The 13,848-nt window shown below is 36.5% G+C and overlaps 2 protein-coding genes across 4 annotated transcripts in view; one reads left to right on the forward strand and one right to left on the reverse strand.

Annotated features, from left to right (window-relative positions):
- Window positions 1-6,051, forward strand: part of LOC112560880 (mucin-5AC-like) — a 36,161-nt gene extending 30,110 nt beyond the window's left edge. For both annotated transcript variants that reach the window (XM_025232984.1, XM_025232985.1), the window contains exon 4: window positions 897-6,051. In XM_025232984.1, the coding sequence (XP_025088769.1) occupies window positions 897-1,631 (735 nt within the window). In that variant the 3' untranslated portion in view covers window positions 1,632-6,051. The remainder of the gene's footprint in view (window positions 1-896) is intronic.
- Window positions 4,558-13,781, reverse strand: LOC112560884 (ras-related protein Rab-30-like). Of its 2 annotated transcripts, XR_003098617.1 has the most exons (6): window positions 13,636-13,781; window positions 12,325-12,466; window positions 11,853-11,936; window positions 11,290-11,473; window positions 10,331-10,639; window positions 4,558-9,429 (listed from the first exon to the last, which is right to left on the reverse strand). XR_003098617.1 is itself a non-coding variant. In XM_025232994.1 (5 exons), exons 2-5 carry the CDS (start codon window positions 12,409-12,411, stop codon window positions 10,389-10,391), a joined length of 606 nt encoding a protein of 201 aa, XP_025088779.1. In that variant the 5' UTR covers window positions 12,412-12,466; window positions 13,636-13,781; the 3' UTR covers window positions 4,558-10,388. The 2 variants fall into 2 exon arrangements, 1 of the variants encoding a protein (XP_025088779.1); XM_025232994.1 differs by having other exon boundaries at window positions 4,558-10,639.
- Between the last annotated feature and the right edge of the window lie 67 nt (window positions 13,782-13,848).

The following is a 13,848-nucleotide window of genomic DNA, read 5'->3' on the forward strand; positions in this document are numbered from 1 at the left end:
TCGCCATTGTATCAATGTTTTTTCTCAAAGCTGTTGCGCATAATCTGTGACAATCAAAGTGAACTGTCTGTGAAGTCTGTGTGTAAAATTTGTTTGAAATAAAGAATTATTGTGTAATCTAGTAGTTACTTTCATTCTTTGAGAGGTAAGTAAGCTCTCTCTCTCTCTCTCTGACATAATGCGGCAAAACGTCCGACTCCGAAACGTCCAGCGGCGAAACGTCCAGTCGACAAAACGTCCGGCTCCGAAATGTCCGGCGGTGAAACGTCCGTCGGCAAAACGTCCGCACACGGCTTCTTCTGATATTGGAATATCTGTGTGTGCGTGGGTGAGAGAGAGAATTTCCAGGTCTGAGCTTCTTGTTAGTCAGAGTATCAAAGGGATATCAGAAGTAAAGACAGCTAAGCCAGCTTCAGTATTTGATCACATCCATTTCGCTACAGTAAGGCCACGCACGTCAATATCTAATTTGAATGACAAGGACATCAGGAGTCCAAAGTTAATAATATAAGACTGTAACAAGAGTAATTATATTTTGCCAATATCTGGGGTTTTTTTTTAAGAAGATGCTATCTCAAATTAATAATAATGTTGTCTGGATAAAGACCATTCTATGCCAGGTAAATTGCCTATACATCAAACCCTTAAGTATCCAAAAGCAATATCGTATTGCAAGTCTGGACAGCAGGTTGAACAAAGTCCTGATGTTCCAAACGTTTGCCCCCAACAACTGGTTTCCCGCGACCTTCGGGCACAAATTCGACAAACTTACGTTCGACATTTTCCCGGTGAAGGACCGTAAAAAGCCCTTAGCGGGAGGGAGGATGCGATATTTCAGGTTTCTAAAGCACGCAGGTCGCAGGTCAGACTAAAGTAGTAATACTTTCTCTGCGCAGGAACTGGTGGTCCCCGTTTGGATGGAGAGTCACTTTGTGACGTTCCAGCTCGTGCATGTGCAAGAAGTGGCCTTCAAGTCGACGGTGGAGACTTACAACATCGTCAACGAGGTCATGGACGAGGTGGATGTCATCGTCATCGTCGTCGCCTGCTGCGTATGCGCCGTGCTGGTGGCCATCGGGGTGGCCATCTGCGTCAAGGAGTGCTACCGCCGCAAGCACGCGCAGTCCTTCGATCTGCTGGAGGTGCCGCATGTCAATCTCAAGCTGGAGGATTTCACCCTGACCCGCATCCCGCGACCCCGTCCTGTCTACACGGAGAGCGCCGGGGTGAAGGTGAAGGTGAAAGCTGAGGCCAGCTGCCTAAACGGCTCTTCTGATGCGCACTACGTAAGCGCAGGCAGCTGCAAACCCGCTTGCGTCATCAACCCGGAGAACATCCACGTACGGATGGCCTCAAGTAGTGAAGGCCTTGTGGTTGGCATCACGTGCCACCCTTCTGCAGTGACCGGATGTCAGGTTGACCCACACCTCAGCGGAACCTCCCGCAAGAGCAAAAGCAAGAACAGGTCAGGTGACAAACACTGCGACGAGGACGACGAGGACCACCAGGCGAGCGAGAAACTCCTGGGCAGCCTTTGCCATGGTGGTGCGGATGGGACCGCGAACCCTGTGTTTGTTGATGAGCCAGAGGAAGGTGCGAGGGACTCCGACTGTGGGGAGGAAAGTGATTGAGTCATTCCGGTGTTGACAGAGTTAATGCTGCTTGCCAGAAACTGTTGAAGGTAACAGTTTCATACGTGCTTTTTCGTTTTGTTCTGTGTTGGCTTGCATCCGGTAGGCACACTTTTCAACTCTGTGTGAAATTCAATAAAGATGGATTAACACCACACAAAATAAGCTTTAAGAGTAAAATGTTTAGCCTATCACTAATACATATATCAGGCGATTGTTTCAGAGCACGCTCCACGAAACTGGAGTTGTCTTAATAGCATCATAAATCTGCTGTATTCTTTTATATCTTTTTCTGTCAATATGTGTAGACATTACTGTAAAATAAAATTCTGTGGTAATTGTATTGTCTGTTAAGTTTTGCCCAATGTTCGTTACATAGCACGACAGGTATCAAAAATCATTTACATGACAAAGTACAGCTTTAGGGAAGAGCAGTATTTGACTTTCAATGTGTTTCAGTGTGTAATCACAGAATAACACCAGCTGGATTCTGGTGTGAAACTATTGAAATGTCTTCATGTGTCATGTCTCTCAGAAATCTTGTCAAATTATGTATTATTTTAAAATATTGTCACACCCAAAATCACAACCTTTTCCAGTTATAAGTTTGTGGTGCTTTCATGATGTTAGTTTGGAGAAAATGAGACTTTAAAAGCCATGTTTTTTATGTTTCATCAATAACTGTTTCATTGCCTGTTATTAAGCAGCTTAATTTTTAAAAAGTTATAACTTTTTTGCCCATGGTGAGAGGGAGAGGTCCTTGTTTTTTATCCAACTTCTGACAAGGATTGCATGCCTAGCTTGTACTAGACTAACAGGCCAGTCAGCCAATAACCTTTCTCCGCAATGATGCAACACATCCACCTCACTGACCCACGCTAGGTTCATGCATTACTCATGATGGATAGGGGTGAAATAAGTATTTAGACCAGTCTGTATGCGGATTACAAGCTCAACATGAATTTGGACCCAGTTCATTGGAAGCGTGACTGGCTTTTTGATTGGCAATGGTTTCGTGACCACTTTCACAAGTTTGTAAAATTTTACATTGTAAAAATATTCCATTGTATGTCCCCTGAATATATGTTTATATATATATGCCAAATGTCATTCAAGCTTATGAATAAACTGTTATTTTGAAAGAGGTGATGTGTCCCTTTGCCTTTCATGTTCTCCTTCCTTTACTTCTGGCAGTTGTTTTCACAAAACAAATTCTAATCTTTAAGCTATTCTTTGCCACACTGCATGCAATTCATCAGTCATTATTTAGAAGAAAGATTGGCAGATATCAACTAGGTGGAATGCAACACAGAAAACTAGTGTTTGTTGCTGCTGTTCGTTTATAGTAGAATTATGAATGGATAACTATTCTGTCATCATTTTTCCACAGAATTCTCAGAAGATAAATTGTTGGTGTTTACACCAATTCCGCATTGTAAACAGGTGCAACATGCAGAAAGAATTTGTGCATGACAGAGCATGATCTGAACCCACTATCAAACAATCCCCACTGTCTTCAAGCATTGCACCATCAGACCAAGAATTTCAGATGAAACTGTATGGAAAAAGGAACTGGACAGGTTTTTTTTGGCAGAAAAAAATTTACTAATTAAAATTTAGGTAACATTTTCAAATTAAGTTGCACATTCCCCATCTGTTATTCATGATGGTGGAAGAATTTTTCTTAAAATAAGTTCATGATTATTAATGCACTGATCCCAGATCACAAATACAATTGTCATAGGAACTTTGATTACTCCACATTAATGTAAATGCTCTCAGAACACTACAGTAAAACTGCACCCAGCGAATTCAAGTTGTATAGGTGTATACTGTTACTTTCTTGTCTGTATGCTGTTATTTTCTCACCTGAACTCCATTAGTTGAGTGACACATTTACCTCCTTTAATATGTCACTGAAGCAAAACACGCTGTTACGTACCATATTTAATTCTTTTAGGAGATTCAAACCCTCCACGAGCATAAAATCCTGATTTTCTTTCCAGGGATTATCAGTATATAAAGTTTTTAAAAAACTGTTTACTTTTGTTTAGTTAAAAAAAAAAAAAGGCAAAGACAGACATTGCTGCATGTAGCATGACTGATTTACATTTGCACCAAACTGATTGAAAGAATGAACCTTGTTTGCAACTTTATTCCCAAGGGTTCAGTGCACAATTGCACTAACTGGATGACAAGATCTAGAGGTCGTCAAAAATAATACCATTTTCTAAACATTTAGCGGACAGCCTGGCCTTAGCATCCAGATAATACCCTGGTACTGGGTGAAGTCGCACTTTTTATTTTGCACGCTGGTCACAATTTTCGTATTTGGAGCATGAGCTACTTGTGGTAGGCATAAATTTCACAAAGCAATGGTCATTACAACAATGCTGTTTTAATAATAGTTTGGTTTTTTTAATGTCTTTTGTCTCCCAGCCTGCTTGTGTGATCATTTAAAGTGTTCATATTTATGCCAATGTATGATTATTGTAAATGTGAAAGATTAAATAATCATTAATAATTTAAATAACACTGCCTAATCAGTTACATAATATTTTTTTTTTAATTTTAAATTTGCCATGCAAACATAACTAAGTAAATGACTAAGTAAAATCATGGAAATATTTTTGTGTGAAGAATTATGTTAAGTATGTATGCATGCATGTAACTGAAATAAATTAAGCTTGATGGATTAAGACTACTTCTTCAGCAGTGATTTCTCGGGACTTATTCTGACCAATACTATTGCTGACACTAATCATTTTTAAAAGACTTTTAGTGCTCCTGCATTACTACTTTTGCTATAATATAGCTTTAACTGTCAGTAATTTCATTTACATCAATCACATTAGAAGATGTCAAAACCCCTAAAAAAATTAATATTTTAATTATACATTTTGGCACATGCAACTTAACACACTGATAAAACGACCATGCCAGTTTAATAGACAATTGTCCTTGAAAACAATGTTTTCATTAAACACAAATGAAAAAGCCAGCTTAATCTTTACTCATATTTTCCTTTTTAGGAAAGAAGTAAATAAACATTAGTAATAAGTAACTGCATGTATTAAAACCTGTTTTCGCAAGTTTATTAAAAAATGCAAAAACATGTATTATCTTACAGTAACCTTATAAACTTTCGCATGAATAATACTTCTATTTTGTTATTTCATTGCTGATCTGCGCATATGGCTGTGAGATAACTAAGTTATCTGTCAAATAAAATAGGTAAAAGGGAGGCAACCTGAACCTAACACCTGCCATTATCTTTGTAGTTACAATATTCAAGGGAAAAAAGTATGTTTAAGTGGTTTACAATTATTGAATACAAACTTTGGGCTCCAAGATTACAAAGCAGTAAAACAAAATATATTGCTGACTTCAAACCAGAAGAAACTGAAAAATTTCAGTTTGAAAAGGTGTTTAAACATTCCTCTAACGTTGTGCAAAGCACAAGACACAAACTATCAGTCCATAATAATAAACCAAAAAAGTGGAAATGTAAGTGTACAAAGGACAGGAAATGAAATTATAGGTAATGTAAAGCATCCAATGCAAATAAAAGAATACTGTTTGCAAAAGACTGTCGTTATATTAGCATACTGTACATAAATGATAATAGAATAAGGAAAATGTCATGTTAAAAATCACAGGAAATAACAGACAGTACTTTCACCTTTCCACCCTACTCTTATTTTCAGAAAAACTGTACACTAATGTCACTTGCAAAACTTTTTTTTTTGTGTGTGTGTAAAACCTACAAAAACATAAAACTTACACTACTATAAGAACTTGTTTGTGAAATACAGCATCTTCAACACACCATCACAGGTACTCTTAGATGACATAATAATGTTCTATCAAAAATGCAGGATGCTCTTTTACTTCAAAAAAATACAACTGTCTTCTTGTGGAACTTATAATACTTTCAGGTAATCATAGAAACTTCAAAGCATACAACAGTTACAACAAGTTGAAACGCAACAAAAACGTGACACATTAAGTATGGCTGGGACATCCACCTGAATACAAGCCAAAAGGCCAACACAAACAAGGTAGGTCTTAAAAATATGTATGGACCACTCCTTGATCACAAGACCCTAAAGCATATGAACTGTAAAGCCGAGGACAATTACACAAATCTTAGTGCCATAGACAGTGTTTCAAATTCATTAGCATAATACTGGAACAAGAAAAAAATAGCAGCAAATAGAAAATTAAAATGGCAGTGTGCTATGAGCATTTTTAGGCATAATATCATGTGGCTGAAAAACATCAACAAATCAACAGGTTCTACTGCCACATAAAAAGACAGGCTGTGGAAGTGGATAAACATGAATGTGGATTGCAATACCAAATAAATGCAGACTTCCACTATTCACTGTGAAGAAAATCCACATGACTAGCTAAAATTAAAAAAAAAAAAAAAAAAAAAAACTGTGGAAGATTTTGCAATTTTGATCAAACAATACATACATGCATCCCAGCAACCACCCATACCCACAGTAGTTTGCATGAATATACACATCTATACACTTCTATGTATCTGCATATACAAAGATTTTTTTAGTGTTCTTATAATATTTACATAACCTTTTAGCTTTATCAAAGTGTTCTTCTGCAAAGCATATCACTCCCTTGTTTTACAACTCACATGCATCCATGCAAAAACATGCCTAAGTATATATACACAAGCTATACCTATATGCACGCTAAATAAAAACTATTTTGATTGATAAATGCCACTTTTAAAAGGAGTGGATAATGACAGCTGTTTAATCCATGAGGCAGGGATGTAGCTACCCTGAGCCCCAGAGACAATATGCAGCACAGAATGTCAATGTGGGTAGATTACACTGAAAACCTACACAACCACACCCCTTCATACATACATTAATCTGTGTTCATATCGACATGTGACCTTGACGTTCATGAAAGTACTCAGATATCCCTGATTTTTTTCATAAAAAATAAACAGGACAAATAAAAAAAAATATAAAGTTTAAAGAAAGTGGACATAAGCTACTCCCCGGTCCATCGTGAAAATCTTCTAAATCTATCAGTAATTTTTGGACACAATATTACAGAAAATGTATGACCTGTGTGATGTCTAGGAAGTGAATTCTAATGGTCACACACCATACAGAAACATAATTTGTGATCAGGAAGAATAGCTCTAGACTATGAAACTGGCTCAAAAATAAAGAAAAAGTCAATGGCCTTCTTGATATGTGCTATCACTATCATGTTTACATGACTTTTTAAGAAAAAAATACACCTAGAAAAATTTTTCAATTCCAATCAAATCTTTCTGTTTGTTAAGGGATGTAACTCTATTTTAAAATGACTCGTTAAATGGTCAGATTTCATCCCTGTTTGTTTACATACTTTTGGAGTGAACATTATTGAATGTGACAAATTAGAGGCCACTAATATTTGTACACAAAACTGAATGAGTCAAGTTGTACTGTCAATAAGTATTAGGGGACAATGACAATAGAATACGGATAATGTGATAGCATCGAGTAACTTGGAATTTGTTAATGGGTTACATATAGAAGACAACAGGATAGAGAATACAAAACATGACCATATCCAAACATTTCAATCATATCTTGACCTCTAAAATTGCTCAAGCTTTTTTCAACAGTGTTTGATTTGATTAGCAATAAGCAAAATACTGTTATGGAGAGCAAAAAATACCATAAATAAATTCAAATCTTCAGGAAAAGTTTGTCTTTTAGTCTCGATTTCCCCTTAGGATGGTGCATCATTTCTTAATTTTTCAAATATCCAATTTAAATCAGGTACTCACTCTTCAGCTGGGTTGACTATAAGTACCCTGTGTTAGAGCTTCAAGTTCAGATGATATTTCTTTAACGACTAGACTATCCATTCTCCCAGCATAAAAGGATTTTCACTACAAATGACCACCAAGCATCCAAAAGGGAGAAAAGTCCACTCTGTCAAAATGATGAGGGACTGACATTCTGTAAAGGTTCAGATGCACAACAAACCAAAAATAGTTTGGCAAACCTGTTTTTCAAAAACAGCGGTTTGCCAAGCCTGCTTGCCGACTGCTTCACAAACCAGTTTTTGCAACTGCTAATCACACAGCAAACCTTCAAGTATGCCATTTGGGAAACTATGTGTACGACAGTAACTGTTCACAGATGCTAATCTGCTCATGTTAGTGTGTGTACATATATCTCTCAAAGCAATGAAATAAAGTAAATAATGGTGCACATTTGCTTTTAACACTTAGACCTCCATAATGTGGGCTTATATCTTCTGCTGTGGCTGTATTTGTAGATTAAGGAGTGATTAATTTATAGTGTAAACCTATTACTGAACGCATTGTTCTAGCAATAAAATCATTGCAAGGCAAGTAAAATCTGTCATTTCAGCAGTTGTGTCTAAATTAGACTGTCAGCAACATGAATCTTTTTGTATGAATCATGCTGAAAAAGGTATTATAGGCGGAGTCAAATTATAGCTGTTTCAGGAGGAAAAAAAACCACACTGAGAAGATAAATCTCCTGCCTTGAGCTACAGTTAACGACTACACAACATAGGCTTCAAGCGCTGCTACCTCTAGTATCAGCACTAAGTACTTAGTTTTAACCATGAGAGCATAACTTTTCTCTTAATTCTGAGCTTGTTTTACAACTTTATGGTGTCAGCAAAGCATATAATACCCAGCCACAGCAAACATTTTATACCAGCACACTGTAACTTTATTTTTAAAATCTACAATGAAGTTTTGAAGTGATGTTGTCAAATCTCCAAAGTGGCTCCTGCTAAGGCTAAATTCTATGGGGTCCCAGGGACCCTTTCTTCAGATTTTTAAGGGGTCCCTGTTCTTCGCCCAAATTTGAATGGGACCCCATTGACGAAAATTGAAGGGGTCCTCCGAACTTTTAATGCGTACTGTACGCAATTTTTTGTGTAAGCAGAAGCCCTGGCCCAATACTGCCTGCCAAATGGACCTAAAGATTGTTTTTTCTAAAAAGTCTTTTGTGAGAAACAACAAAGTTTGAAGGACCCATAATTCAAGATCAATTTATAAATAATTCACTTAACAGAAATTCAATTCAGTCAAATTGGCAAGTGGCCATGGAAGCCATGTTGAAAAACTGAAAACCCATGCAAAATTTTAGAACGAGTTCTGAAGCGGCAAACAAGCCACAAGCAAGATCCAAACAGGTTTGCCAAATTATTTTGTTCGCAGTGTAGGTCTCAGCAAACAGGAAAAACATGGTTTCACATTTTTCATGTGTCTGAGGTTTTAGTCCAAACGCTCTTGTGCAAAACTGAAAAACAAATTTTGTTGAGAACTAAGCCAAATAAAGAATATCACTGGCTTGGAATGTTTCTCTATATTCAGGCAGGGGAAAAAAAATTACCAAAAACATATTTCTTTTTACAGACTCTACAAAGAAACCTAGGCACATATTTCACCTGTATCAAATTCCATATATGAAAACATATGCAACAATCCATGTGCACACTTTTACACAAGCATGGATTTCTGTCTGTAAGAGTAAGCATTCATGCATATAAGTGTGCACACACACAATAAATGCAAAACAGTAAATCTATCCATAATGAGCATTTTGTTTTCTAAACGTTATCACTTAATCAAACTCAGTTTTTCGATTACAAGTACTAAGGAAACTGTAAACAGATAATGCTTTTTATCCTTTTAACTGTGTATGCACTCGTGAATATTTTCCAAGGACTACTATCAGTGTTTGTCATCCACCAGGTGAATCATGGGACTCCTTCACATCTGCCAGGAATATAAATATATATATTTTTTAATCTTGCCTAAAACTAAGGTACTGAGAAATAAAATCTAGAATGCTATGGCAAAACAGAACTTTAACTGTTTAAATGATTTCGTTACACTTACAACCCATTTCAATCTATTTACATGAAGCGTGGTTGCCACCCCAGTGGGCCACAAGAAACTCCTTCTAACAACACTAAGGTAGCACAAGTTGGTCTGATTTAGCTGGCGCAACACTCTAAATCATCCTTCATGGTATCTTGGAGGGAGTTAGGAGGGGAGGCAATGCTAAGGTGGACAGAGGAACAACTGGCTTGCAAACATAAAGGAGTGGGCTATGCAAAACCTGCTCACCACTGCTCATGACAGGTCTAAGTGGCAATCCTTGTCAGCCAGTGTTTATCCAGTTGTCCCCACCACCACCCCAACAAGCAGTACCAGCAGATATAGCAGATAATGACATAACCATTTATCAACTGGCAGCATTCAAGGGATGAATGGACATCTTTATTATGATATTCTTTTAAACTTACACCCCTACATGCATAGAAATAATATGCTGTGCCTCCTCTAACATTTCTCCCCCACCACTGCCACACCTACACAAAAAGTGAGGGGATCACAAGGATTCAAGGCATGTATTTTTTTTATAATGAACGAACTACATACTAGAATTCATTTCAGTGATAAACTGGTAATATCTACAATATATTATGATACATAACAAGGGGATGATTCACTGGCAATTTCTTCTCTTTGATGCCTCTAAAAAGCCATTACCTATGAATAATGAACACATCTTCATTCAAAAATTCAAAGCCAAGCTTGCAATAAAATCTTTTGTCAATCACACCTTATCAACAAAAATGCTTTAAAAACAAACATTAGCAATAGAACTTACTCAAGAAGAGCTGCAAAGAAACTTCTATACCAAGGGCAACTGATCCAGTGACACGTCATCAAAATTTACAACAACCAGGAGGTGATATTGGAGTTGAGCCTCCTGTGACAAAAGTATTCTGCTGTTCTGGCCTTAGTTCCAAATCTCGTGCTTGGGCAGTTAGCTGGTGAGCAATAGAGCAGAACAGCTTTTCCACATTGTCAGCTTCTTTAGCTGATGTTTCCAAAAACCGCATTTCATAGCGTTCAGCAAATTCTCGACCAACATGTGTTGGGATCTCACGTTTGTCTGCTTGATCAATCTTGTTACCTGAAATTGAAATAGAGGTCATTTTGCACTGCAATATGATTATAACACACACAACAACAAAAAATATGCATAAAAAGTATAAATCAAAGTAATGGAGAAGCAACAAACTATAAATTGTTAGTTTTACTTCCTCATCTTTCTTTTCTTTTGTTTTACAAAAGCCTGAAATTTAATTCTTTCATGCATAGACTTATTGAAGCAAAGTCTGTCTAATGACTATGAGATTTCTGACAAAACTTCTCAAAGTTACATGTCAGAGCAGGAGAAGTAAGCAAAGTGTAAAATTACAGATGCAGTAAAGATGCCCTAGCAAGTTTGCTACCAGGAATTTTGGTAAAAACACAGGTATAAAACTTTTATATGTGTGTGTTTAAAAACACTAATTTACATAACCCCTTCCAATCTACTCAGCTATCTCTTACTATAAAAGATAACATGACGTTACTATTTCAGATAACACTGCTCTACCAAATGACTTTCATTTGTGACCTTTACCTTGTCAGTTTTACATCAGTGCTCTTAGTGTTAAGCACTTTTTCAAAAGAAAATAAAGATGATTTCAGAACATGACAACCAACAATTTTTTTTTTAGCATTTAACAGTTAACAATACAACAGTCTAAGCAAACTCCAATAATATCAATTACGTACCAACAAGATATGAAAGAACTTTGGTTCCAGCATATAACTCAATTTCATGTATCCAGTGAGGTAAGCTTTCATATGATTGCTGGGAGCAGACATCGTATACCAGAATAAGAGCATTAGCTGAACGGTAGTAACTCTGGGTGATCGAACGGAATCTCTCCTGACCAGCAGTATCCCAGATCTGCAGCTGCATTTTCAGTAAAGAAAAAAAATATAATGACAATGCAAAGAAAACATTGCAGAACTATGTAACCTAATCTTCCTTCAATGGCACCAAAGGTAACATTTTAAAAATTATTCACCCATGTTCTTGTTTCCTTCAAGTAAATTAATGTGAAAGACAGCGAGTGGACAGATTGGAAAAGCATGGGTGGAGTCAGGCAAAAATGGCCATAGTCTAAACAATGAACCTGAAAAGATCATCACTAAATTCTATCTTTTTTTTAACTATCACAAGTAAACTGTACTTACTTGCATGGCAAGGAGGAAATATCAAGAATGGGTTTATTAACAAATATTTTACTATCACTATTATCTCTAATAAACCAAAATGTTATTCAACATACTTTTACTTTGTCGCCATCAATTTCAACTGTTTTTATCATAAAATCCACTCCAATGGTAGCCATTTGTCCAGGAGGGAAAAACCCCTGAAACCAAAAGTTTTCAGATGCTTATGAACACACTATTATACTAATAAGCACTAGCATTGTCAAAGTGTATTAACCCATGATCTTTTCTTTCAATTACAAAAACATTTGGGAAAATGGACTAAGTGGACTAAGCAAATGGAGAACGCTAAGATAGGAAGAAAGAAGTTTCACATGTTAATTAAAAACTATATGCTACTTTCTTGGTATTGATTAGGACACACAGCCATCAAAAATATAAATTTACCACATACCAAGACAAGCAACAAATTGTTTTGTTTATTCCTTGTTACTCTTCGAGGCACATAGGGCCACAGCTACATATTGCTAACATGATGATGATCAACTAAAAGATCACACGACTAGGAAAATATAAAAATATCCTCACCTTTGTATATCGACTCACGAGACAAGTTTTTCCCACACCAGCATTTCCAATCAGAACTACCTTAAACAGATACTTGTAGTCCTCCATTCATAAAATCTTTGTATGAATGCAGTTTATAATCCAATTAGAGCCTGTAGTGGACCTGTAAAGAGGACAGAATATTTTTATTAAAAGTAGATATGTTACAGAAAATCATCTTTAGCTGACTTCTATAATAAACCTTTGTACAAAATATAATGATATGGTGATATAAAAATTCCAATTTTTTCCCCATTAATCTGTCATCTATCTGGATCTGTAAATCTAGCTATTCTAGGTTACTGAAAAATACCTGAAAATGTTAGGTTCACATTTTTTCCCACCATGAAACATTTTAAATAGTACATTTTCTCCATACTGCATCATGTAATAAAACACTACTTCACTACTTCATGGCAAAAGAAAAATGACTTGCATAAGCATGCATGTAAGCATGTGTTTTGTGTGCAATAAGTAGCTAACATATACTTTCAGATTCTTCTACATCACTTCAATTTCACTTCTGTCAATGGTTAATTCCCTAATCAGTATTTAATCCGGTTGCAACTCATGGGTAGTACTATTTTTAATATTCCTCAATTATTTATAAATTCTTTTTGTTTTTTAAAGTTTAAACAGATACTCAATTCAGTAAATCATATCCAGAACTTTTTCTTGTCCCGTTCTTGCTGAGAGAGCATTAGTTCTCGAAGAGAAGTACATCGTCATAATACTGTTGTATTGCCTAGGTTATATCAAACTTGCCTATCGCTACGGATTTTCCGTAACAGGTACGGATTTGGACACCGGATTTTCATAAACCAACATCAGTTTCTCTGAAGCACAAGCAATTAGCAATGATGGGGAATTTAACAATTACTGGAAGACAACCTTAACTGTGTAGTTGATGCCTTGGAATTTCATTTAGCACTTGCTGTTGTTACCTGTCACTACCCTAAATACATAAAAGGGATGGCCTGAGGTTGGATATAAACACTGGAACTGAGCGAGGACGTTTTCCTAAAATGCACTCGATACCAAAGTGAAATCCAATTTCCGACAATATATTTAAAACTACTGACACTAACAGGCGAAAATGTCGCGAATCCTGCTGATAAAAATAAAAGGCTAAATGCACTTGGGAAGAAAGACATTATGAGTAAGAATAAACGATGAATTTTGGGGGTAAACAGGTTTGGCAACACAGTACAGCAAGGACACAGTCGAAGGATTTCAAAGCTTAAGCAGCATTTCAAATCACTAACGACAAATCTCAACAGAAACATATTCTACCAAACTTCTTGTCAGGGTAGTGTTTGTTCTCGTTGAAAACTTCATGTACCCAATACAAATCTCATTTCGTGTGGCTGCTATTACTTTACTTGCTCATAGTTCCGGAAATAGGAAAGTAGGTGACGTCAATGAAGTTTTCAACTCTAATGATTGGTCGAATAAAACCAATCACAATCCAGTGCACGTTTCGAAATAACCCGTATGTTACTCACG

The sequence above is a fragment of the Pomacea canaliculata genome, linkage group LG3 (genome assembly GCF_003073045.1).
Source record: "Pomacea canaliculata isolate SZHN2017 linkage group LG3, ASM307304v1, whole genome shotgun sequence".
Taxonomy (NCBI): domain Eukaryota; kingdom Metazoa; phylum Mollusca; class Gastropoda; order Architaenioglossa; family Ampullariidae; genus Pomacea; species Pomacea canaliculata.

Excerpts from the sequence above, each read along its gene's own strand:
- LOC112560884 (XM_025232994.1), bottom strand. The coding sequence starts at position 12,411 with ATGGAGGACTACAAGTATCTGTTTAAGGTAGTTCTGATTGGAAATGCT. Across the intron at positions 11,474-11,852 it reads TTGATGGCGACAAAGTAAAA|CTGCAGATCTGGGATACTGC; the intron begins GTATGTTGAATA and ends CTGAAAATGCAG. Across the intron at positions 10,640-11,289 it reads AGTTCTTTCATATCTTGTTG|GTAACAAGATTGATCAAGCA; the intron begins GTACGTAATTGA and ends TTTCAATTTCAG.